This window comes from Ovis aries, chromosome 15, assembly GCF_016772045.2.
Source record: "Ovis aries strain OAR_USU_Benz2616 breed Rambouillet chromosome 15, ARS-UI_Ramb_v3.0, whole genome shotgun sequence".
In the NCBI taxonomy this organism is placed as follows: Eukaryota; Metazoa; Chordata; class Mammalia; order Artiodactyla; family Bovidae; genus Ovis; species Ovis aries.
Window position 1 is genome coordinate 44,187,319 of NC_056068.1, and position 26,497 is coordinate 44,213,815.

The 26,497-nt window shown below is 47.6% G+C and overlaps 1 protein-coding gene across 5 annotated transcripts in view; it reads right to left on the reverse strand.

Annotated features, from left to right (window-relative positions):
* TUB (TUB bipartite transcription factor) overlaps positions 1-18,594 on the reverse strand; it is a 67,558-nt gene extending 48,964 nt beyond the window's left edge. For 4 of the 5 annotated variants that reach the window (XM_060399356.1, XM_060399353.1, XM_060399354.1 and 1 more), the window contains exon 1: positions 17,942-18,079. In XM_060399356.1, the coding sequence (XP_060255339.1) occupies positions 17,942-18,075 (134 nt within the window). In that variant the 5' untranslated portion in view covers positions 18,076-18,079. Of the gene's footprint in view, positions 1-17,941; positions 18,080-18,511 lie in introns of those variants that run through there. The other variant, XM_060399352.1, reaches the window with a different exon arrangement.
* Positions 18,595-26,497: the final 7,903 nt, after the last annotated feature.

A 26,497-nucleotide genomic window follows, 5' to 3' on the forward strand; every position in this document is an offset into this window, starting at 1 on the left:
GCCTTAGGAGGTAGGGGCAGGGGCAGTACCACCTTCCCAGCAATGGGAGGGTGGTGCATGCTGGGCCATGAGCTTGGGCTGAAGAAGCAAGGGGCAAACAGGCATGAATGCTGGCCCCTCCCAGATGACCACCTCATGGCAGGATCCCAGAGCCAGGGTGTGGGCAGGGGCCTTCCACAGCTCAGGGGCCCTGCCTGGAGAGAGGGAAGCCAGGCATGGGCTTCTTGGGACTGTGAATGCACACAGATTTGAAGGGTCTGGGTTTTCCCTAGGGGGCACTGTTAAGGCCATTTCTGCTCCCATCTCTGACCCCCGCTCATCTCCCTCCTGCACACACGTCTAGGCCCAGCCTCCCTCCAGTTTGCTGACAGTGCCTAGCTTTGAGGAGCACTGGGGGACAGTTGGGTGAGGTGGGCAAGTCTTAACCAGTGGAGGTCTCCAGCACTCAGTGGGCATCATCATGGAGATCAGACTTTAGGAAGAACCCAAGTGTTTTCCATGCTGTTCAGAGAATCTTTATTCTGTCTTTATAGCGGCAGTGGACAGACAGCATCAAGGGACAGGGAGGCCCTTTGCTGCTTCACAACCAACCTCACACTGTGTTGTCCCCAGAAGCTGTGGGGAAGGGCTGGTGTCACACAGACCCCCAGGGAGGGGGCGGCTCTGATGGTCGAGGCTTGTGACCCACCAGCCAGGAAGAGGGAGCAAGTTGAGCTGCTGAAATTGCCCTCAGCCATGCAGAGTCTTGGGTAAGCATGGGCATGACCATGACTGCGCTACATGGGAAAACGGGCATCAAGGCTCACACAGTATCTGAGTGAGGCTACTTCGTTTTCTCATCGTGTTTTATTACCCTTCAGTCTCCACAGTGTCTATGTGGATAAGGCTTCACAGACTTGGGATTCTCTGACCCAGTGGTTCTAGTGGAAACCAACACAGAGACCACAAAAGCTCTGGTGGCTCTGGACGAAGCTGGGGGAGGCCAGGGACTGGAGTGCCTCACCCTCAGCCTCTCCCTCCTCCTCCAAGGATGCCCTAGAGTTAGTTCTGGGTGACTCTGGGGCTTCAAATGTCATGTGAAAACCACTGGTCGGGTCCAACCTTCCCACTTTCAAATAAAGAAGCTGAGGCCCAGAGTGGGAGGTGATTTGTCAAAGGTCACACAGCAAGTTGGCAGCAGAACCAGGACTGGAGCTAGAACTGAGACCCCGAGACTCCTAAGTGCTGTGACCTCCAGCTCTCGTGAAAGGCAGCTGCCTGCCCACGGTTCTGAACTACTGCAGCCTCCTCCAGTCCCCTCTCTGGCTCTCTTGAATGGAGGGACCCGTGTCTGGGCCACCTCTTCCAGAAATAAGGCCAAGTCAGGCATCTGAGCTCCTGGCCCTTCAGGACTGGATCCAGACACCTGTTCTGAGGCTCTCCTCACTGTGTGTTCTCCCAGGGAATCTCTCCAATCCCACCCCAGGCCCCCACCTACCTTCTGGGGGCTCCCAATCTACCTCCTTCAGGTTTCCCTGAGCTCCAAGTATCTTGGGGTTCCTCCAGAAGAACCCCAGCTCTCTAGGTCCAAAACTGAACTCTTCTCACTCCAGACCTGCTCCTCCTGTGTTTTCTGGCGCCACGAATGGCCCTGCCATCTACCCATTCACCCGCAAACACTCAGATCCCACCCTAACTCATCTGTCCTTCACCTAGCCCTGTGAGTTCAACCTTCAAGGCCCTCCTATAGGTCCCTCTCCCCTGTCCCCCATGCTTCTCTCTGAGTTTAGGCCTCACGTGACTCCAGCCTCCTTCCAGAATCCTGACCTCCAGTCCTGCCAGCTCTAAGGGCACCATACTTTTCCAAAGTCAACCTGAGCACGTCGCCTCTCTGCTAACCAGGATCTTTCAACAGACCCTCATTCCACAGGACAGAATCCAAACCCCTTGTGAGGCTATGTGAGCGGCTCCCTCCGTCTCCTGCTTCTCCCCACCCTCCCCCTCCAGGCTGGCCCACCTCCACTTTGCTCCAGCCCCCTCTCCCCTCCTCTGCCCCCATCAAGTCTCATTTCAGATTTCCCAGCATGACTTCATCTTTCTCATCCCTCTGCCTCTGCACACACCCTCTTCTCTCCCCAGATCAAGACTTCTCCAAGTGTAGCCTGAGGGTCACCGCCCCGCCACACCCAAGCACACTGCAGACTCCTGGGCACCAGATTGCCCAGACCTACTGAAAGAGTTTCTGCCTGTTTAACCGAGAGCCCATGGATACTGTGCACCCAGTACTGAGAAGCATCTGTATCAGGCCAGCTGCTCGTGTCCTGGCTTCCCTCCTTCTCCAACTGGGTGAGGGGTCTGCTTTCTGCCCCATGCTCTCAAGGGAGTGGCTGGCTGGGCCTGGGTATCTCCTCCTCTGGGCTGTAAGTTCCATGTAGGCAGGGACCATGTCCTTCTCTTCCTTGGGAATGCCCAGCACCTGGCAGAGAAGGGGCTTAGGTAGCTATTGCTGAATAAATGGGGCCACCAGGTGAGCCCCAAAGCCCAGGAGCAGGAGGAGGTCACAGCTGAGCCAGTGAGCTGCTGCAGCTTGTCTGGGAATCTGAGAAGCGGCTCCCAGTGTCTCTGAGGTTGCACCCGCACCGTTCCCCTCACCCCATGTACAGTAAGGGAGACATGTGTAGAGGGGGTAGGACCTACTGAGAGCTCTAGTCATGCTTAATACCCGGCTCGCCAAAAAACATCTGCATGCCTACATACATAAGCTTATCATAAATTTTGCTGATATAAAGGATGTACAGCACATAATTTACAAATAAAAATTCCATATAGCCAGTTGACTGTCCCCCAAATCAATGCATTCATTGATTTCTGCTTTCCTCTTTAGCTGGAGCCAACCTATTGCAGTGATAGATGGTATAGTTCTGATGCGCATGTTGGTTGATAATTTTGTTTAAAAAGTAAGATGAAGGTGAAACAATGAAGACGTGTCAAAACATCAGCCATTCACCAGTGATGTGAGCGGCTTCTTTGCTGAATCGGTAAACAGTTTTTGAATACTTAAAAAAAATTGTCAACAGCACTAACTATCGAACAATGAAGCAGCCGCACACATTTCAAACTTGAAAATCTGATCTGCACTCATAAAACTGTTTTCTGTCCCTTTCTGAAGTCTAGACCATCAACAAAAGAATAAATCAAGTCTTAACTTATAGCATCTGTTGACTTCTGGGGAAGGAATACTTGCATTCTGAGACATGACTGAATGTGGAGTCAGGAACAGATGCAAGGCAGTGCTTCACAACAAGACCAGCCACAAGAGTGGCTGCACTGGGGATGCAGTCCAGCGTAGGAAAAAACTTACAAAGTGGGGAGTTTTGAGTATTTATACCTTTTTTTAAAAACATAATTTAATTTTACGTTTATATTATTTAAGTGTCAATAACAGCTATATTTAGCAGCTGGCTTACAACATTTTTTCTTTATTGCACAATTGGTCCTCATGGGGTGTGGGAGCCAGCTCCAGGACAATAACCCTAAGGGACTGAACATGACCGGCCATAACCCACCAGCACCAGGCCACCAGAGGGGCCAGTCTCCCCTCAACCCTCACGAGTCTGGGTTGTGAGCTGCTAGGCATAGGGCCATGCTTATTTCCCTACGTGAGCTTCAGGTTCCTCAGCTTGGAGAAACAAGACCACGGCCACCAACACCTGTCCCTTCTTCACACACACTCCACATTCTCACATGCTAGTTCGTTTTCATTACTCCTCCAGCACACACTAACTGGGACACACCATGCTCACAATTTTGGAGCCACATATAGCCCTCCCCCCGCCAAGCCACATATACTAACATGCCAGCTCTTCCAGCATAGTCAGGCTCACATGTGTACAGCTGCCTCCCACACACCACCTTGGACACTCCACAAACATATTTTGCCTCCAGCTCTATTTCACACACACCCACTATCCCTGCACCCAACTGTCACACACAATACCCACACACACATATGTACTTGAAATTCCTTCATGTACTTCATATGTGCATACCCTCCAACAAAGACCTGTCAGCCTCCTACTCAAGGCATTTCACACATCAGTGGATACTATACCAGCCCATCACATACCTCCACCATTCCAGACAGACCACACACACTTCTTTCCCCACCACGCACACACACACACACACACCATGCACATGTGTTCACCATCACCTGCCTCATCTCTTTCCATGATCACTCTGCACAGGCACTTAGACCGGCCACCCCACACACAGAGCTCATACTTCAGGCATCCTCGTATCACCCCCACATTCCAAGGCAGGAGACTCCCCCCAACCCCTGCCAGAACTCTAAGCCCACCTCCTAGATCAATCATGAGGGTGACCCTGACAGCAAGGGGTGGGAAAGCTGGAGGGAGCCTCCCTGGGGTCACAGCTCCATTCCCAGAGGTCAGGCCTCCTTGGGGCACAGGGATGAGGAGGGACAGGGAAGGGATGGACAAGCGCTGCTCGCTCAACACTTCTGGGTCCTTCAGACCCAGCCCTGGGCACCACGGGTGCAGCCCACCTCCTTCCTCTCTCCCCAGCACCCCACCTCCCAAATGAAGCACCCCGCCTGCTTCCAGAAGCTCATCCCATGCCTGCCCGGGGAGAGCCTCCCTGGGTCCTGCGGCCCTTGCTCAGGGGCAGTTAGTTCTGGGCTCAGGCTCTCCTGGGCTGGCGGGGAGGCTCAGGACCCAGGGGGGCAGGAGCAGGGGGCAAGGCGAGCAGGGAAGTAAGGACTCCCAGCTACAAACTCCACAGATGCTCCCAGGACCCGCGGGCCTCCCCTGCCTGAGTCTTGCCAGACTGAGGCTGTGAATCACGTGCTGGCCTTGGCTGTCCCAACCCTGAGCGCCATCTGCAGGTGAGGCCCTGTCCACCCCTCCTGACCATCACCCTGTGGACTCCTGCACTGTCCTTGCCCCCTGGCCCACTGTCAGTGGAGATGAGTCTTGGGGTGAGAGGTCAGGCTCTTCTGCCATCATCTCAGGGTCTGTGTGGCCTGGGTGGGGCCTCCCTTTGGGCCTCGAGGGAGGAAGAACCAGTGACCAGCAGATGCCAGCTGGACTCCAGGTCCTACGATGGGCAGATGCTAGCACTTCTGCCTAGAGTGCTTCCAGCTCACTCTAAGAGCAGCCTTGGACACCCCTTCTTACAGCACCACCCAGTGTCAATCTAGAGTATGGCACCAGACCTTAGTAGACAATGATGAGGTGGGTACCTCTCTCTCCTTAGAAAGTGTTTCCCTTCCCTTTCTCTGCCCCCCGCCTCATACATACACACACACACACACAGACACACGCACACACACACCCTAGACTGGTCCCATCCTAATGCAGTCTGTTCTCTCTAGACTCCACATTCTGGTCCTCCCACAAGATGAAGCCACTAGGTTTCCATGGCAACAGCAGTTGGCTCCCTGATTACTGAGTTACAATGAGCCCTTCTCTCCATCTAACTTAGGTGGTTTCTAGGGGACACAAGCTGGGAATCTACTCCTGGGCTCCAGATTCACCTTGTGACCAGAGGCAAGACCCTACTCCTCAGGCCTCGGGTCTCCCGGGCTCAGTGAGGATGAGGCTACACCCTGATCCTTCAGTTCTGACACACCTACTCCAGTTCTGACACACTGACTTACATAGTTATCTTACATATCAGAAACATCTAGTTATAAATATAAAACAAGAGATTCTAGCCTATTCACATATCCAGAAAAACTTCACAAGGAATGTCTCACATATACATGAAAACATACTAAAATTCTAAAACAAAAGACAAGAAATCTTACCTATACGAACACTCCTGATTTAAGGAGATGAATCCTCTGTTCCTGTCTGGTATTATACTTTTGGTATTCATGTCTACAAATGAATTTATAGGTTTGATGCCATTCTAATCACCAATGCAGAATTTTTTTAATTGAACAAATATATCCCAAAATTCACCTGGAAAAAATAAGCCAATTTCCCCAAGATATCCAAGAAAACTTTATAAAAGAACAAGAATATGAAGGCATTTGTCATACCAGTTCTCAAACTGTACTAAAACTCTGAAACAACCAAAATAATGGTACTGGCTCGAGAATGACCAAACAGACTAATGCACTGTGGAAAGAGACCCATGTCTGCAGAGGAAATTGGTTTATGATAAAGACGGCCTTTCAAAAGACTGAAGAAATGTTGCACTATTTGCCAAATGCTTTAGAGATCAACTTGCTATCTGGGGGAAAACAGTGTATCCCTACTTCATATCAGACACAAAAACAAATAATAGATGGATTAAGGTTTATGCGAAAAGGAAAACATTTCTACAAGGAAAAAATATTAGATAATAGTGTTCCAATCATGTGTAGAGTAGAGGAGCTGCTCTAAGCAAGTACCTAAATCCAGAAGCCAAACAGATTTTATAAGGTTCAAACAGCAGCCTTCTCATACGGCAAGAGACACTGAAGTGAGAGCAAAGTTGGTGGACATCCAAGGGGGTGGCGTGTCATCTATCGTCATATATTGCTGAATGATGCTCTCTCCAGAAGAAATGGCTCACACTGATGTATCAGAGACCGTTAAAGACATTCACTCTTCTGAGCCATTAATTTCGCTTCTCTGAAGCTATTCTAAGAAAGTAATCTAAGTGAGCATGGAAATTTACAATAAGGACGTTCATCATTGAGAATTTAGAAGCTATTGAAATAACCAAAACAGGAGAGTGATTAAATAAGTTTCAGTAAGTCCATTAAAAAAGCTTTTCTAGAGACACTAAAAGTTTTAAGTGTTAAATGATATGGGAAGACATGCTACAAGAAAACTTTAGATGTCAGTCTGCACAACTCTGAAAAGGATATCTGTACACATGAACATATATAATTGTCTTGTGGATAAATTCAATCTGTATATTTTTTCAGATAATGCCCAGGAAGATTTTTTTCCTAAAGCATCTAAAGAAAATTTAAATCCGTTTTTCAATTAACAAACAATTTCTGCATAGCAGCACAAAACAAAACAACCTTATTTCTAGAATTCGCTCTGCTGGGTCCACAATTTGACTTCTGCTTCACTCTACAAAGCTTCTACTGTTTCCTAGGGAATGACAGTAACTTGTTCTGGGCATTGGCTACCCAAGGCTTCCCTCTCTCAGCCTGAATTTAAGTTTCTCCTTTGTCACAATAGCTTTTCTTTGAAGAATATTAGTGCAAAGTTTATAAAATTGCATCCCCCACTCCCAAAGATACAAATGCTGTCAGTAAAGCAAGTGAAAATTAAGTGGTTGAGAGAAGCACAGGAATCAAGAGCTAAAAGATGGAACAACAGCAAAGCATATATTTTCTTTAAGGTCTGAAAGTCAGACAGCGTTTATTTTTAATTGACAGACTTCACTGAAGGGAAAAACAACATAGTATTTTACTCTGGTTTTTATTTTACTTGATCAGATTTTTCTTTTGTTTTATGGTTTGGAGGTGTCTATCTTTTTCTGTTTTTCTTTTTAAATGAACTAAGGGTTGCCAGAGGTGAACACAGAGTAAAAGATTAAAAATAAATATATGAAGGGTGGGAATTTCCTGATGGTCCAGTGGTTAGAACTCGGTGCTTTCATTGCTATGGGCCCAGATTCAATCCCCGGTCAGGGAATTAAGATCCCATAAGCCGCAAGTTGCAGCCCAAAAAACCAAAAACCATGAAGGAAAAGATGCTCAATTTCAGTATTCACCAAGGAAATGCAAAGGAAACCCACAATATCACACACTATGCACTCACCGGGATGGCTAAAATAAGACAGTTTTGGTGAGGACGTGCACAAGCAGAACTCATATCCTGCTGGCAAAGGTGCATTTGTAGGGCCATTTTGAAAAACTTGGGCAGTATCTGCTAGAGCTGAATGTAAAACTCAGCAACTCCACTCCTAGGTGCATACCTCACAGACATGCAAACACACGAGCAGCAACAGAAAGGCACAAGAAGGTTCATAGCAGCACTAGTCACAGTTGCCAAACACTTTCAGCTCCCTAAATGCCATCGACACTAAAATGGACACATAAACCGCGCTACAGTCACACAAATACTATACAGAAGCAAAAATGAACTACTCTACATTCTTAACACAGATGAAGCCCACAAGTATAATATCAGCAAAACAAGCCAGACTCAAAGAGGAGATAAGAAATTATCCATTTATTTAAATATCAATCATAGGCAAAATTATACAGTTCATGGGGTTCTCAAGGAAAGAATACAGATGCTGGGGAAAACTGAAGGCAGGAGGAGAAGAGAGCAACAGAGGATGAGATTATTGGATTGCATCACTGATCCAATGGACATGAGTTTGAGCAAACTTTGGGAGATGGTGAGGGACAGGGAGACCTGGTGTGCTACAGTCCATGAGGTCGCAAGGAGTCAGACAGAACTTGATGACTGAACAATAGGCAAAATTAACTAGTAATGTTAGAAGTCGGTTTAACTGCTTTGGGCTTCCCTGGTGGCTCAGCTGGTAAAGAACCCACCTGCAATGCAGGAGACCTAGGTTCGATCCCTGCGTTGGGAAGATCTCCTGGAGAAGGGAAAGGCTACCGACTTCAGTATTCTGGCTTGGAGAATTCCATGAACTGTATAGTCCATGGGGTCACAAAGAGTCAGACACGACTGAGCGACTTTCACTGTTACTCGCTTTGGAGGGAGAGGTTGCCAGAAAGGAGTTCAAAGGGAGTTTCCTGAGTGCTCTTGATGTTTTGTTCCTTGGTCTGGGTTTTGTTAACATAACTGTGTTCAGCTGTGAAAATTCATTATAAGCTGTGTCCCTAATAGTTGTGCATTCTTATGTGTACAAATATACACTTCAAAAAAGAGTTTAAAAAGAGAAATGAATCAAAATGTTAACAGGAGTTGCCTCTAGGTGTTAGGATTATAGGTAATCTTATGTTTCTTCTTTATATTGTTTTATGTATTCCAAATTTACTACAAGGTTTTCTAATATTATTTTCCAATATATGTTCACACTACATGAGGCCACTGTGTTTCTAAAAGGTAGTGTAAAGTTGGTCTGGGAAAGAGTCCCCACTTCTTTTCCTAAGGAGTATCCATTTCCTCTTTCCTGAGCCTGGGTCAGTGGTTCCCAAACCAGTCTAGACATCAGAGTCACCTGGGGAGCTGTTTAAAAGTTCAGATTCCTGCGCCTCCTCCCTGAGGTTCTGATTTAGTTGGTCTAGGATGGGTTCCAATATGGCACCCCTCAGGTTCTAAGGGACTAGGACGACGCATCACAGTGTCTGAACTGACAAAGTGTCACCTCTCCCTCCTGGACAGGGGCTGGAGAAACTGCCCGGGGCACAGGTGGTCCCCTTGGATAGTGCTGTGAAGTGGGGACCAGGCCCTAGGATTTGGGAGTTTCCTGGAAGAGCGAGAGCTTGGAAAGCCCAAGGCAGCCCCTGCTTCAGCCAGGCTGGAGAGGGGAGTACAGCAAAGGCCTTAAGAGCACAGATATGGCGTCAAATAGACAGGGGCTCAAATTTGGCTTTGTGATAAGCTCTGTGACCTTGGGCTTGACCTTTCTGAGCCTTAGTTATACCACAGGGATTCTAACACCAATTTCACTGAATTATGAATATTAAATAAAGCAATTTACATAAAACACTAGACACAAAGCCCGGCAGGCAGTAAGATCATAGTGTTAATAGTGATGATATATACTATATGTGAGCATTACGTAACACTTAATACTTACAGAATTATTACATTTAATTGCATATTATATTTAATATTATACTTATATAATATAGAGAGATTAATTAACATTGTGTATGGATACTCAAAATTATAGAAAGTCTGATGTTCTGATGATTGTTTTAGGAACTATACTTTTACCTATTGTGTTCCCCTTTTGTAGACACTATATCAAAATATTCATTCGTTCATTCAATAATGATTAAGGGTACACCCCTTTGAAAGCTTGCCTCACCAGTTATATAACGATGTGACCTAGACCAATTTACTTAACCACTCTGTGTCCCAGTTTCTTCACCTCATATTGTGAATGACAACAGTACCTACCTCACAGGGCAGTTGCAACTTTTTATGAGTTAATATATGTAAATGGCTTAGCATACTGTAAATCCTCAGGAAATTTTGGTTATTATTGTCCAGTCAACGTTTATTGAGTGCTTACTGTGTACATGCACTACAGGCTGAGGACAGAGAGTGAAAAAAACAGACATAGCCCCTGCCTTCATGGAGCTTGTAATCAAACAACAGTAAAGTATATAAATCATTTTTAAAATGGATGAGAGAATAGGATCATTCTTAGCAGAGTTACACGGCATGGTCGTAAGACCTCAAGCAGAACATGAAAAAGACTGTACCAAGATACTCCATAATCAAACTGTTGAAAGCCAAGGATCAAGAGAACATCATAAAAGCAGCCAGAACAATGGATGGAGTGGCAGATACTGCAAACAGAAACAAAGAAAAAAATGGCAGAGGATTTCCTGAATCTGACAAGGAGCATCTTATGGAAAACCAAAACTAACATCATACATAGAAGTAAAAGGCTGAATGCATTCCCAACAGGATCAAAACAAATCTAGTCAACGCTGTACTGGAGGTTCTAGCCAAGATGAATAGGCAAGAAAATGAAATAAAGGCTCCAGGTTAGAAAGGAAGAAGTAAAATTATCTCTATTTATAGATGACATGACTGTATAAAGAAAATCTAAGGGATCTACTAAAAACCATTAGAACTAATAAACAAGTTCAGCAAGCTTGCAGGATATAAGACCAATATACAAAATTTGTAACATTTCTATACACTTACAGTGAACAACCCAAAACATGAAAGAATAACTCTATTTACAAAAGCATCAAAAAATACTTAAGAATAAATTTTTTTAAAACAAGTATAGATTGTTCATTGAAAACCACAAACTTCTTTCAAAGAAATTAAGAAGACCTAAATAAATTACAAGATATCCTGTGTTTATGGATCAGAAGATTCAATGTTGTTAAGATAGCAATATTCCTCAAATTGACCTACAGATTCAACACAATCTCCAATCAAAATACCAGCTGGTTTCTTTGCAGAAATTAACAAGCTGGTCCTAAAGTTCATACAGAAATTCAAGGGACCTAGCACACAGCCAAAACAATTTTGAAAAAAGACAAATTTGGAGAGCTCATACTTCCTAATTTCAAAACTTACTATGAAACCATAGTAATCAAGACTGTATAAGGTCAGACTCATAAATCAACACAGTAGAACTGAGAGTTCAGAAATAAACCCACATTTACAGTCAGTTGATTTTTGGCAAGGATGCCAAGACCGCTCAATAGGAGAAAAATTAGTTTTTTTCAGCACATGATATCAGGAAAAACTAAATATCCAAAATGAGAAAAGCCTGGGATCCCTCTACCGCATACTATATACAAAAACTAACTCAAAATTAATGAAAGACCTTAGTGTAAGAGCTAAAACTATAAAGTTCTCAGAGGAAAACATAAATCTTTGTGACCTTATATTAAGCAATCAGATACAACGCCAAAAGCACAAGCAACAACAACAAAACAGATAAATTAGACTTCATCAAAATTCAAAACTTTTGTGTTGTAAAGGACACCATTATAAAGTGAAAAGCAATCCGAAGAATGACATAAAATATTTGCAAATCATTATCTGATTAAGGATTTTCATCTAAAATACAAAAAGAATGTTTACAACTCAGTAACAAGACAAATAGTCCATTTAAAAATGAGCAAAGGATTTGAACAGACATTTTTCCAAGGAAGACACACAAATGGCCTATGGGCACATTATCACTCATGATTAGTCATTAGGGAGAGAGAAGTCAAAACCACAATGAGATACCACTTTAGACTCACTAGGATGATTATTTAGTCAATACCACAGCTAAAACATGTATTGGCAGGAAAGTGGAGAAACTAGATCTCTTACACATACACTGCTGGTGGGAATGTGAATTGGTCCAGCCACTTTGGAAAATAGCCTGGCAGTTGCTCAAAAGGTGGAACATACAGTCTTCCAAAAGTTCTACTACTAGGCATGTACCCAAGAGAAATGAAGCATGTCTGCAAATATTCACAGCAACATCATTCATAATAGCTAAAAAGCGGGAAAATGTGTATGTCCATCAACCAATGAATGGATAAACAAATGTGGTAAATCCAGACAATCGAATATCATTTGGCAATGAAACGAAATGCAGTATTGAGACATGACACAACATGGATGAACCTTGAACACACTGTGATGTTTGAAAGAAGCCAGTCACAAAAGGCCACTTAGGATTCCATTATATGAAATACCCACAATAGGCAAATCTACAGAGACAGAGGGTAAATCATGGATGAACCCTCAACACACTGTGATATGTTTGAAAGAAGCCAGTCACAGAAGGCCACTTAGGATTCCATTATATGAAATACCCACAATAGGCAAATCTACAGACAGAGGGTAAATCAGCAGTTGTGCAAGGCTAGGGGAAAGGCTAGTTGTGCAAGGCTAGTTGTGTGTGGCTACAGGAAAGAGGAATGACTACTAATGGGCATGAGTTTTCTGGGGAGATGGGGTAAACGGAAATGTTCTCAAATTGATTGTAGTGTTGGCTGTACAACTTAAAACACATGGAATTGTACACTATAAACAGGTGAATTATATGGTATATAAGCTTTATCCCTCAGAAGTTGTTTTTTAAAGATAATTCACTGTTTAAAGCAAAAATAATAAACCGATATTTGGGTTTATAAGTAAAAGCAAAATGCATGACAACAACAGCTCAAAAGACAAGAAGGGGGAACTGAAGTATACTGTAGCAAGTTTCTTAAGATATTCATGAAGTACTGTAACATTTTAAGGTAGACTATGGCAAGGGTTATATCAATAACCTCAGATATGCAGATGACACCACCCTTATGGCAGAAAGTGAAGAGGAACTAAAAAGCCTCTTGATGAAAGGGAAAGAGGAGAGTGAAAAAGTTGGCTTAAAGCTCAACATTCAGAAAACGAAGATCATGGCATCTGGTCCCATCACTTCATGGGAAATAGATGGGGAAACAGTGGAAACAGTGTCAGACTTTATTTTGGGGGGCTCCAAAATCACTGCAGATGGTGATTGCAGCCATGAAATTAAAAGACGCTTGCTCCTTGGAAGAAAAGTTATGACCAACCTAGATAGCATATTCAAAAGCAGAGACATTATTTTGCCAACAAAGGTCCGTCTAGTCAAGGCTATGGTTTTTCCTGTGGTCATGTATGGATGTGAGAGTTGGACTGTGAAGCAGGCTGAGCGCCAAAGAATTGATGCTTTTGAACTGTGGTGTTGGAGAAGACTCTTGAGAGTCCCTTGGACTGCAAGGAGATCCAACCAGTCCATTCTGAAGGAGATCAGCCCTGGGATTTCTTTGGAAGGAATGATGCTAAAGCTAAAGCTCCAGTACTTTGGCCACCTCATGTGAAGAGTTGACTCATTGGAAAAGACTCTGATGCTGGGAGGGATTGGGGGCAGGAGAAGAAGGGACGACCGAGGATGAGATGGCTGGATGGCATCATGGACTCGATGGACGTGAGTCTGAGTGAACTCCAGGAGATGGTGATGGACAGGGAGGCCTGGCATGCTGCAATTCATGGGGTCGCAAAGAGTCAGACACGACTGAGAGACTTCACTTCACTTATGGCAAGTATAAAGTGTATACTGTAAACCCTAGAGCAAGCTTTCTTCTTTGAAGGAAAGCTATGACAAACCTAGACAGGATATTAAAAAGTGAGATATCACTTTGCCTACAAAGGTCAGTTTAATCAAAGTTATGCTTTTTCCAGTAGCCACTTAGGGATGTGAGAGTTGGACCATAAGGAAGGCTGAGTGCTGAAGAACTGATACTTTCAAATTATGGTGCTGGAGAAGACTCCTGAGAGTCTCTTGGACAGCAAGGAGATCAAACCAGTCAATCCTAAAGGAGATCAACCCTGAACACTCACTGGAATTCATTGGTGCTGAAGCTGAAACTCCAATACTTTGGCCACCTGATGCAAAGAGCCAACTCACTGGAAAAGCCCCTGATGCTGGCAAAGTCTGAAGTCAGGAGGAGAAGGGGGAGACAGAGGATGAGATGGTTGGATGGCATCATGGACTCAATGAACATGAGTGTGAGAAACTCCGGGAGACAGAGAAGGACAGGGAGGTCTGGCGTGCTGCAGTCCATGGGGTCGCAAAGAGTCAGACACGACTGAGCAACTGAACAACAGAGCAACCACTAAGAAAAACAAACAAAAATGTGTTACAACTAATAAGCTAAGAATAGAGATAAAATTGAATCATGAGAGACATCCAATCTCAAATAAAGTAGGAAAAGAAGAGAAAAGAACGGGTGTGACAAACAGAACACTGATAGCAAGATGGTAGATTTAAATTCAACCATATTATAACAGTAAATGTAAATATTCCAATTAAAAAGTCAAATTCGTCAGATTGGATAAAAATGACACAATGATATAATTCCTAAAAGAAACCCACTTTAAAGTCAGAGAGGTTAAAAGGATGGAAAATGATACACCATGCAAACACTAATCAACAGAAAGCTGGAGTGACTAGATTAACATCAGACCAACGGAACTTCCGAACAAGAAGTACCGCCATAGATAAAGGACATTTCTTACTGATGAAGGGGTTAAGTTCTTGAGAGGACATAGCAATCTTAAATGTTTATGTACCTATAAAGAAAGCTTCAATACATATGAAGCAAAAACTTATAGAACTAAACAGAAAAAGTAAAATTAAGGAGAAAGGTGTGAGGAGCAGTTCTAGTCATCAGTGAGAGATGAGGTTGAAGCCAGGGTAATCCATGAGACCACCAGGAACAAGTTTATGAGAGAAAAGAGCCCAGGACAGACTCGGACCACATCAGCATTTCCAGGATGAACAGAAGAAAATCTCATGAAGAAAACTGCAGGTGGAAAAGGAGAGTGTGTGGTCATGGAATGCAAGGAAGAGAGCTTCTAAAGGCAGAGAGCACTCCCTTCTATCAAATGCAGCTGAGAGGTCAACTAGGCACGGAAAGGCTTCAGGGGGATTTACAGCAAGACCCACTGGAGATAGGATGAGAAGCTCAGGTGGTGAAATGGGGGCAGAAGCCAGGTTGTAGAGGATTAATCAGCAGCAGGTGGGGAAGTGGAGATAATAAACACTGACTTTGATTTTAATAGGCTTGGCTGAGATGGCAGGAGAGAGAAGAGGCTATAAAGTCAAAGTACTTGTTTCATTTCTTAACTGAGTTACAAATGAAGGAGCCAGGAGAGGAGCTGGGCCAATGAAGATGCAGAGGAGAGAAGGAATAAGCAACAGAGTGGGGAACTTGGATGGAGAGGCAAGGTGGAGGGTCCGAGATCTCTTGTGGAGAGGCTAACTGGAAGAGGAACACCCATCTCTCAGTGTGATGGGGGCCAGAGGCATGGATAGGCATGGATGCAGGAATGCTGCCCAGAGCAGGGGTTAAACAAATTTCTTCCTGGGGGTGGGGTGGGGGGCAGGCAGAATGGATCCAGGTATATGTATGACTGAGTCCCTTTGTGTTCACCTGAAATGATCACAACATTGTTAATCAGCTATACACCAACATGAAATAAAACGTTTAAAAAAATGAAATGCCTTCCTGGCAGATTTTCTTTATAAAGAGAGAGCCCAGGTTGACTGCTAGGAATGAGAAGGGAAATTGTGGTATAGAGGGATTATGTGAGAGCTTAGAAACAGCTGAGGGGGCACTGCAGTGGCCCAGGCCGGAGGACTGCTGGGGGCTCAGGTGAGGCTACGGACCGTGAATTTGGACTAGTGTTCATTCATGAAGGGATTCCCACCCGCCCCTCTTCCTTGTAAGTCAGGGCTAAAGAAGGCAGTCAGTTACCATGTTCTAGGGGTGGTGTGGGAGACTAAGGGGCCAGGTGGTGACTGGTAAACAGCTGAAGCAAGGTCATAGGGTCCAGACTGGAGGAACAGGGTTGATTCAGGGCCAGGAAAAGCACTAGGAGGCAGGAGCCTGAAGGTCACTGTGAACTGATACAGGGCATCAAAGGGAGACAATGCCTTGGAGGTACAGAGATTAAGACTTCGGAGGTGGGACAGTTTCACGTGATGGTAAGATCCCAGTAATGGGTGACTATAAGTAAAGGTGACAGTCAACGAGTTGAGGAAAACAAAAAACTCCGAGGGCAGGGTACGGAGGAACGTCCTCAGGGACGTGGAAGCTCCCCGGATGACTGGGAGAACCTGCAGTAAAAACGCTGTGACAAGATTCCTTTATTCTGGCTATGTCCTTCCATGGCTAGACCATCAAACTTTATCATCAATTATGACTATTGCCAACTTGCAGAGATACGTCCCCAGAACTCAGCCTTAACACTGAGGCTGCCTGGCTCCCTTGTCCATCTACTCACCACCCCGTGAGCCCATACAGGACTGGCTGTTGGGAGCAAAATGTCACGCTTGTTGGCACCATCTTGAATAACACAGCTTTAAAGGGATACTGGCAGAGCCTTTCAACACAGAAGAGCCAGAGTAGCAGAGGTGCGAGGAGGTGCTGGGTAAAGTAGTTAGGCACCTAACCCCAGAAAAAGTCATCCCAGAAACCTGGTATGGCCAGGAGTCCTCGACAGCCAGGCATCAGCTGTGGATATATAGCCCACAGTAAGCTCAGGGCCTCCATTCACAGGAGGAAACCAAAGGACCACTCACTCCTATCAGGCCCCTTGACTCCTACACAGTGAGGTGGCTCCCAGGCCTGCACTGCAGAGAAAGAGCCATGAGCAGGGCGCCTGGGTTCAAGTCCTGACTCTGCTGTCAACTTGCAGGGTGACCCTTCCCTGAGGGCTTCGTTTTGCTGTTAATCAAAGGGTGATCTCAGAGGTTCTTGTGGCCTTGACAGTGTATGGGTGGGGGGTGCCAGAGGGGGCCTCATCAGCTCCCATCACTCAAACTGCACCAGCTGCAGAAGACAAATGAGCTGAAGTCCTCGAGCCTCATTTGTGTCATACAGCAGAGTGTGCCCCCTGGGGTTCAATCCTTACACCCCTCCTCCTCCGCCTCCTCCCAAGAAGCCTCTGAAGTAGGCTCAAGGACTAACCCTGCCTCCCATCTTTCTCTTCATGAGATTTTCTTTAGGCTTAAAAAGCCAACCTGGTTTTAGGCCATGTGCAGAAAAGAACAGAGGGCCACAGACACATGGTTTTCCATAGAGCTCCTCTTTGAGGACAGCTCACCAGAGACCTCATCAGAAACCCAGGACCAACATCCCAGAGGGGGCAAACCAGAGCCCCAAATGCCCCCCCCGCCATGTCTCTGGACTGGTTCCTGGAAGACCAGATGTGTTCCGCAGGTTCTGGGAACCCTTGGCAGCCACATCGCACCTGGGAAGGGGATCCCACATCTGGCCTCACCTATGAGGCAAGCTCCCTCCTTCATAGGCAGCTGTTCCTGCCTGTCCTCTGGGCCAGGAAATATATCCCAGGGACCCTGCCATCAGTAAGGCACAGAGGAGGCTCTGGTCAGGAGTTCTAGAAAAGATCCATCTCCGGACTATGAAGACAGGCCTTGGGGATGCCAGCCTGGGGCAAGGAGAGTGTGGGTCTGGGGACGCCTGGCCAAGTGACCCAGGACAGGCCGGGGAGTGGAGCCCAGAACTCTGTGCCCTCTCGGCAGCATCGCCAGGCTGAAGTTGGGAAAAAGAGCCCCATGAGGGGCCAGGAGGAGCAAACCAAGGCCACAGCCACAGAGAGGGCACACTTCACTTCCGGTCACACCTTCCTCCGGACTTCATTTCCCACGCACGTAGCCCAGCACATAGGGGGTCCGTGGCCCTCCCCTGCCCACACCCTCCCCACACAGGCTTCTGTCGGGGGCCTTTCCCCAGCCAGCGCTCCCTCCTCCCCTGCCAGCTCACCGAGCGATCTCCCTTCCTTCCTTCCAGTACTTCCTCCTGGTTGTTCTCCTGAGGACAAAAAGCAGGGGTGACTCCACGGCCTTGTACTTCACCTCGTCATTCCTGACCCTGGCCTGGCCAGACCGTGCACTCATCAAGGCCTCCTCCAGGGCCTCAGCCCCAGCTGCTTCCGGTGGGAGTTAAGTGGGATCAGATGGAGGGACTTCCGGCAGGTGCTGGCTCTGTGGGGCCCGGGACAGCAGGCAAGCAGCTCAGGAGGAAGGCGATAATGACCAAAGCCAGGAGAATGGAGATGGGGGCGGGGTGGAGGCAGAGGGCAGGAGCGTGGAGCAGCCAGGAGCAGGGGCCTCACTCCCGTGGTGGAGGATTCCCCTGAGATTCGAGTGAGCAGAGGCGCAAAGGGCCCCACTGACCTGTCCAGAGCCTGAGATGTTGGGCGGGAACAGCCATGAGACCCCATGTGGTGGGGGAAGGGAGGGCCTTGGGACTGCAAAGGGAGGAGGTCATGGCGGGTGCAGTGGACACAGGGCTGGGGTCCATGGGCTAAAGGAGAGGGTGTTGAGTGCTTACCGATCTCTTCGGTGGCCCCGTTTCAGGGGCCCGGGTTTCCTGTGTTGCTTTGAATGCTGAGATCCCATGGGCCGGGGAGTGCCTCCTGGGAACAAAATCCCTGTCTTGGCAAAAGGGTGCAAACCCAAAGAGCAAGCAAAGAGGTCCTTGTCCCCATGGCTGCCAGAGGGTGGGGTGAGTTTGAGGTCTGGTCCTGTCCAGGCTGCACACAAAGCCGGTTGCAGTGCTTTATCTCACCAGCTCAGTACTGAAGCTAGCACCAGTCACCTCGGTGTCTTTCTCCATCACCGTGGCAACAGTCAGGCTAACAGCTGCCATCACTGATTCATTATGATATGGAAACCCTCTCTGCTGGTCACAGTCTCCCTCCCAAACCCTTCAGAGCAGACTGAATCCTCAAGTTCTCCGTAGCCATGCCACTGAGGGACATGCAAGTGTTTGTTTCCATGACAACACAGAGACCATGTATCCCTACATTTGTGGTTACTATGGCAACCCTGGCAGATCCAGGTACATTAAGGACAAAGACCTCATCTGGGGGAACCACAGTCAGACACTTTCACTGATGTCCTCTCTGTGGTCAGCCCTGGCCTAGGGGTCAGTGGCAAGCCCTGTGCTATGGGACACACACAGCGTGCCTTTGAGGAACTGATGGGGGATCTAGGTTTCCTAGTCTGCGTCCTCAGCCTCTTGTCCTCTCACTCCACCTAGAGTGTACAGAGTGATCTTATCCCCTCACAGGGCTTCAAGTCCCACAGCCCTGCCATAGAGAACATCCATGCCTGCATCATGGGTTCACCTCCTCCTAAGCTCCAGACCCTTACATCTACTTGCTCTCTGGACACACCCCCCTGGCTGTCCTGCAAAACCTCACACTGAGGTACACCGCCTGGGACTTCCTGTGACTCTGAGCACTTGTTCTATATATTCTATCTCTGTGAGTGACACGCCCGCCCCCCCGGTGCTGCTGTCGCTTCCTCTTTCCCTGTCCACATTCCTCAACCAGTGCAGACAACCATCAAGCCCTTCTGAGGTTACTGACCCAGCATCACTCAGCTCCCCATTCCCCCTCGCCTGGACCCCTATCCTCTGTAGGGCCTCCTTGTCTGTTGCCCAGATCTCAGCATCAGGATGGTGTCTGCTTCCAACTTACTTCTCTCAGATCCATCCTCCAACTGGTACCAGAGTGAGCATTCTAAATGCAAATCTGATCATGCCTCCTGACCCTGCTTAAACCCCTCAGAAGCACCCTGTTCTGCCTCAAGGCAGAATCTAAGCTGATTTCCTCTGCCGGAGTCCTGCCAGCCCCTCTAACCTCCTCTGCTCCCAGGCTTCTCTTTGCCTCCTGCTCATGTCACCTTCAGCTCGACTTGTTCCCTTTCTTATCCATCCTCAGCCACACTCTTGTAAAAATTATACTCAGATTTTCAATGAGAGCTTAGAATAGTAATTAGGAATAGTGGGGCTTCAGTTTCAAATTCCTGAGCAGGAAATGATGCCTAGGTGCAAAACCAGGCACTTCTGACCCTACCCTGATGGGACCCCAGAGCCCTTGGCCCCTAGGTCTGCCAAACAGACAGAGAAAGACTTGTGGGGAGACTGTGAGTGGCCTGGGAGGAAAGTGCAAAGATGAGCCCATTCTATCAACTCTAATGGCCCCCAGAGAATGGAACACAGATTGTCAACTGGGAAGGCATCTCATCCCTGCCCTTTGTGTCACTGACGGCTCAGCGGGAGGAGACGTCAGAGCTGGGCTCCCCAGCTCTCGGTATGCTGTTCTCTCCACTTTGACACATGCCTCAAAGCTCCAAAGCCAGTGCAGGAAGGCGGCACCAGTGTAGAGTGCAGACATGCTGCACGTAGCAACTTTCAGGAGGGTGAGTATATGTGTGAGGCCACCTGGAACCAGAAACCACATCCCTCCACATCTCAGGAACTTCTTTCAGATGTCTTCTGTCCTGATTCGGGCAGAATGGAACTTTGCAGCCAGAGTCAAAGGGCATCTCAAAGCTGAGGCTCAGGCTTTGCTGCACTTTGCTGCACTTTCTCAAGCACAGCATCCCTGGTGGTCCCCTTTCTGCCCAAGCTCTCAGGTTTATATATTGGTCCATAGGAATGTGGACCAGGAAAAACCTTATCAACTGTAAGTGAAGCCAGCTTTCCCTAAGGAGGCCATTCTCACTTTATGGCTGGCCGTGGGACCGAGCGGCACTACCCCCCAGGAGAGGACTGGGGAAGGACGGATGAAAGGAGTCATGGAACCTCGGGGCTGGATAGACTGCATCCCTCAGGGTCACACCTCCTTTGGAAGCTAAGCTGATCAACACGGGGCTATAAAACCTCCACGTGTGCTTCCAGCACCAGGGTGCTCATTCTTTCCAGAGCAGTCCCTCCACCTGCAGTCAGCAATTTCTTCTTCCCTTCAAGCCCAGACACACTTCTCTGTGATTCTCCTTCTGTCCAGCAGGGCCCCACAGAACATCCATCTCAGGACTTGGCCATTTCTGACCTCTTTTATATACATTAGCTCTTTTACTGGTGAGCACAACCCTGAAAGGAGGGCGCTGTTCTTGATTCCTTCCCAGGAGAGGAAACTGAGGCTCAGAGGGGGAGTGACTTGCCCAGTTAAGTGGCAGAGCAGGCATGGGGTGACCAACTGCCAGGCTGGGGGACCGGACAGCGTGCAGCTCAGCAGGGCTATGGAGCCTCAGCAGGGACCCGCTGCAGCAGAATGGCACGGGCGGAAGTGCCTCCCATGCATTTCATCCGGGGGCCTCCCACTGGGACAGCACAGGCCTGGACCATGGCATGACAGTGCCTCGACTCCAGATACAATTTGGCGTCCTGGCCAGCCCTTCAACATTGATCTTTCTGAAACAGTTATTTAGCGCTTAGACAAGCTGTGCACAGCTGGAGGGCTGGGCAGTGGGGACAAATGTCCCTGGGCTCAGAGGCCCTGTTCAGCAAAACAAAAGCCCTTCAGTGAATTCGATCTACCCCCTGCAGAAGGCTGGCTGGCCAGCATCCATGCTTTCCTGTCACAAACAGGTCATCACAGTCTTCCTTTAGCCACATGCCCTTCTTAACCCACTCCTGCCCAGGGAGGAGTTATTCTCTCCAGACACCTCCAGCAATGTTTTAACTTCTCTAAGACTGATGCATCAGGGACATTGTCAGGCACGCCTGCACTTACCTGTCCCTGCCTGGACGGGATTTTAGGAGTGGGGCAAGACCAGCAGTGTGTCCTGTCCTGCAGCTACCACAACGGCTACCATGCAACCTCGAGGCACTCTTTGAGATGCCTGAAGGCTGAAGCAGGGTCCAGAGGGATGGAGTGGAGGCAGGGCACCGGGAAGAATGGTCCATAGTAGGGGCTCCAATTCAGAGATGCGCTGAAACCTCTCCTACCTGAAGCAGTGGACAGTGAGAACTGAAAGGAGCAGGCCCAACAGGAAGCGGGAGAGCAGGGCCAGGACTGGGGTGAGCTGAAGGAGGCACTCACCTGGGGTCCAAAATTTAAGAAGGTGCCCCCAAACCCAGTGATCAAGATAAGTTTAGTTCAGTCGCTCAGTCATGTCCGACTCTTTGCGGCCCCATGAATCGCAGCATGCCAGGCCTCCGTGTCCATCACCATCTCCCAGAGTTCACTCAGACTCGGCGTTCATCCAGTCAGTGATGCCATCCAGCCATCTCATCCTCGGTCATCCCCTTCTTCTCCTGCCCCCAATCCTTCCCAGCATCAAAGTCTTTTCCAATGAGTCAACTCTTCACATGAGGTGGCCAAAATATTGGAGTTTCAGCTTTAGCATCATTCCTTCCAAAGAAATCCCAGGGTTGATCTCCTTCAGAATGGACTGGTTGGATCTCCTTGCAGTCCAAGGGACTCTCAAGAGTCTTCTCCAGCACCACAGTTCAAAAGCATCAATTCTTTGGTGCTCAGCCTTCTTCACAGTCCAACTCTCACATCCATACATGACCACAGGAAAAACCATAGCCTTGACTAGATGGAACTTAGTCGGCAAAGTAATGTCTCTGCTTTTGAATATGCTATCTAGGTTGGTCATAACTTTTCTTCCAAGGAGAAAGTGTCTTTTAATTTCATGGCTGCAATCACCATCTGCAGTGATTCTGGAGCCCCCAAAAATAAAGTCTGACACTGTTTCTCCATCTATTTCCCATGGAGTGATGGGACCAGATGCCATGATCTTCGTTTTCTGAATGTTGAGCTTTAAGCCAACTTTTTCACTCTCCTCTTTTACTTTCATCAAGAGGCTTTTTAGTTCCTCTTCACTTTCTGCCATAAGGGTGGTGTCATCTGCATATCTGAGGTGATTGATATTTCTCCCAGCAATCTTGATTCCAGCTTGTGTTTCTTCCAGTCCAGCGTTTCTCATGATGTACTCTGCATATGAGTTAAATAAGCAGGGTGACAATATACAGCCTTGACGTACTCCTTTTCCTATTTGGAACCAGTCTGTTGTTCCATGTCCAGTTCTAACTGTTGCTTTCTGGCCTGCATACAGATTTCTCAAGAGGCAGGTCAGGTGAACTGGTATTCCCATCTCTTTCAGAATGTTCCACAGTTTATTGTGATCCACACAGTCAAAGGCTTTGGCATAGTCAATAAAGCAGAAATAGATGTTTTTCTGGAACTCTCTTGCTTTTCCATGATCCAGCGGATGTTGCCAATTTGATCTCTTGTTCCTCTGCCTTTTCTAAAACCAGCTTGAACATCTGGAAGTTCACAGTTCATGTATTGCTGAAGCCTGGCTTGGAGAACTTTGAGCATTACTTTACTAGCGTGTGAGATGAGTGCAATTGTGTGGTAGTTTGAACATTCTTTGGCATTGCCTTTCTTTGGGATTAGAATGAAAACGGACCTTTTCCAGTCCTGTGGCCACTGCTGAGTTTTCCACATTTGCTGGCATATTGAGTGCAGCACTTTCACAGCATCATCTTTCAGGATTTGAAATATCTCTACTGGAATTCCATCACCTCCACTAGCTTTGTTCGTAGTGATGCTTTCTAAGGCCCACTTGACTTCACATTCCAAGATGTCTGGTTCTAGATGAGTGATCACATCATCGTGATTATCCAGGTTGTGAAGATCCTTTTTGTACAGTTCTTCTGTGTATTCTTGCCATCTCTTCTTCATATCTTCTGCTTCTGTTAGGTCCATACCATTTCTGTCCTTTATCGAGCCCATCTTTGCATGAAATGTACCCTTGGTATCTCTAATTTTCTTGAAGAGATCTCTAGTCTTTCCCATTCTGTTGTTTTCCTCTATTTCTTTGCATTGATCTCTGAAGAAGGCTTTCTCATCTCTTTTTGCTATTCTTTGGAACTCTGCATTCAGATGCTTGTATCTTTCCTTTTCTCCTTGGCTTTTCGCTTCTCTTCTTTTCACAGCTATTTGTAAGGCTTTCCCAGACAGCCATTTTGATTTTTTGCATTTCTTTTCCATGGGGATGGTCTTGATCCCTGTCTCCTGTACGAATGTCACGAACCTCATTCCATAGTTCATCAAGCACTCTATCTATTACATCTAGGCCCTTAAATCTATTTCTCACTTCCACAAGTACCCTGGGTAAAATATCACAACTAAAACACAAAGTAAACAAAGATAAGGTCCTATAAAGCTGGAATTAGAGTGAGGCAAGTGAGGCCAAGTCCTGCTATCTACAGTTAGATCCTGTCTTTTTTTTTTTTTGGCTGTTCAGCATGGAGTCTTAGTTCTGCAACTAGGGATTGAACCCAGGCCCCATGCAGTGGAAGCTTGGGATCCCAATCACTGGAATGCCAGGAAAGTCACTGGATTCTGTCTTTACTAAAATTTTTATTTCGTTCGCTATGGATGTTTTGCATTCCTTTTGATTTTTAAAAATCACTGTGTTAAGATATTATCTGTGGTATAGGCCTCACTGCCTCACCCTAGTCTGGGGCCTGGAAGGGAGGCGGGGCCCTAGTGAAAACATCATCACGTGACAAGTCACTAGGAGACACAGGTTCACTGAACTGCAGGGATTCCTCTCAGCTCTGACTGAGCCAGATTCAGCTTTTACAAGACTCTGCAGCATGCAGATTGCTCTTGGGGAGCACAGATGCCAGGCACATACATGGGCCTCCTACATTTGGGGGTGACAGTAGCTCGGAGGTGGCCCCCATCTCTTGGCCTCTCTCAGGCTGGCTGCTAAGGGGAGTGGAGTGGAGTGGAGGGGAGCGGAGGGGGCGGGTGGGGAAGAGGCTGGCAGTTTTGCAAGGCTAGAGCAGGAATGGCAGATTAGCTGTAATTGCCTGAAGCTGAGAAGCTGTTGATAAATGTTACTAATAATCAACCTTCAGATCTGACACCAGCTCAGGCTGGGATTACTGTTTTGAATGGAAATCGAACCCAAACCAGTAATTACCCCGGTGAGCGATGCCAGTCTTACTCTGGAGCCTGTTCTAGGCAGGGAAACGGCACCTGCATGTCAGTGTCAGCCCTTTAGCTAGGGTATTCTGCAAGAAGCCCTTTCCCAAGAGAATAAGCCTTGTGCTGGCCTGGCCTCCACTGATCCTGCGGGACACAGTCAATAGAAATACCCACTCTTCTTCCAAGAAACGTCCACCCAATGCACAGCTTCTAAACAAAATCAGACCTCAGACCTCACTGGCACTGTCCATCCCCTCTGGGTTGGATTGGGTCCTTGCTGACATCTTCCTGAGCCATCAGAAGCAGCTGCATGGTGGATGGAGGTCATCCCCAACACCAATGTAGCCCTCTAAGCCTCTGTCTGGGACCCCTGGGGAGCCACACAGTTGTTCCCTGTTAGACTGAATGGCGCTTGGAATGGGCTGAGCCAGGACCAGGAGAGAGGGATGAGGCGGCCACAGGCGCTAGAGCCCACCCCAGCCTGTGCCATCCCTCATAAGCTCATTCTTGCTCCCGGTACCAGGCAAGAGCCAGGAAGCTGGTTCTCCCTGGATAAGAGCAGCACTCTCTGGCCCTCGCCTGTGTCTCCTCAGCACCCCTCATCCCTTCTAGAGAACCCCTAGAATGTTGGCCCCACCTAGCACAGGACAGAGTGGGACCAGCTCCCTTCCCAGGGCCCACTCGTGCCCATGTCCTTCTCCCTCCCCTTCCACCCCAATCCATTCCCCCATTCCTTCAATCCCCACACCTTTCCTTCCTGGATACTAAAGAAGCACCAGACACACCACAGTGGTAAACAGTTATGGCAAGATTGTCTCTTATTTGCATGTCATCTCCCACCAAACCCCTTCTGCCCTTCTGCTGTGCCAGGCCCTGTAGCCCAGAGGAGAAAAAATCAACTGCCCTCAAGCTGCCCTGCTGGGGAGGAGGAGAAGTAGGCAGGTGATGTCAGGTCATCACAACTGCATGTTGTCCCTGATGGCCTCTCCCCACAACCCAAGTAAAATGCCCTGAACTACCAGTCCATCCTAAAGGAGATCAGTCATGGGTGTTCTTTGGAAGGATTGATGTTGAAGCTGAAACTCCAATACTTTGGCCACCTGATGTGAAGAGCTGACTCATTGGGAAAGACCCTGATGCTGGGAAAGACTGAGGGCAGGAGAAGAAGGGGACGACAGCGGATGAGATGGTTGGATGGCATCACCGACTCGATGGACATGGGTTTGGGTGGACTCCGGGAGTTGGTGATGGACAGGGAAGCCTGGTGTGCTGCAGTCCATGGGGTCGCAAAGAGTCAGACAGGACTGAGCAACTGAACTGAACAAAGTCTGGAGGTGTCGGTACGCTGCCTCAGGGGGCAGATAAAGCTGGTCAGGCCTAGTGGGATTCATAGTATGTGTGAATAGTCTGAATAGTCACAGTCTTTGAGGCCGGAACTGGAGCGTGAACAGAGGGCAAGTGGCAGAACACACGGGGCCCTCCCGAGAGGGAGCCAGTACCTCAAGGGTGCCACCTAGTGGCAGTGCAGCAGGACTGCAGCTCTGTTTTCAGGCCCTGCCGTTTTCTCTCTGCTC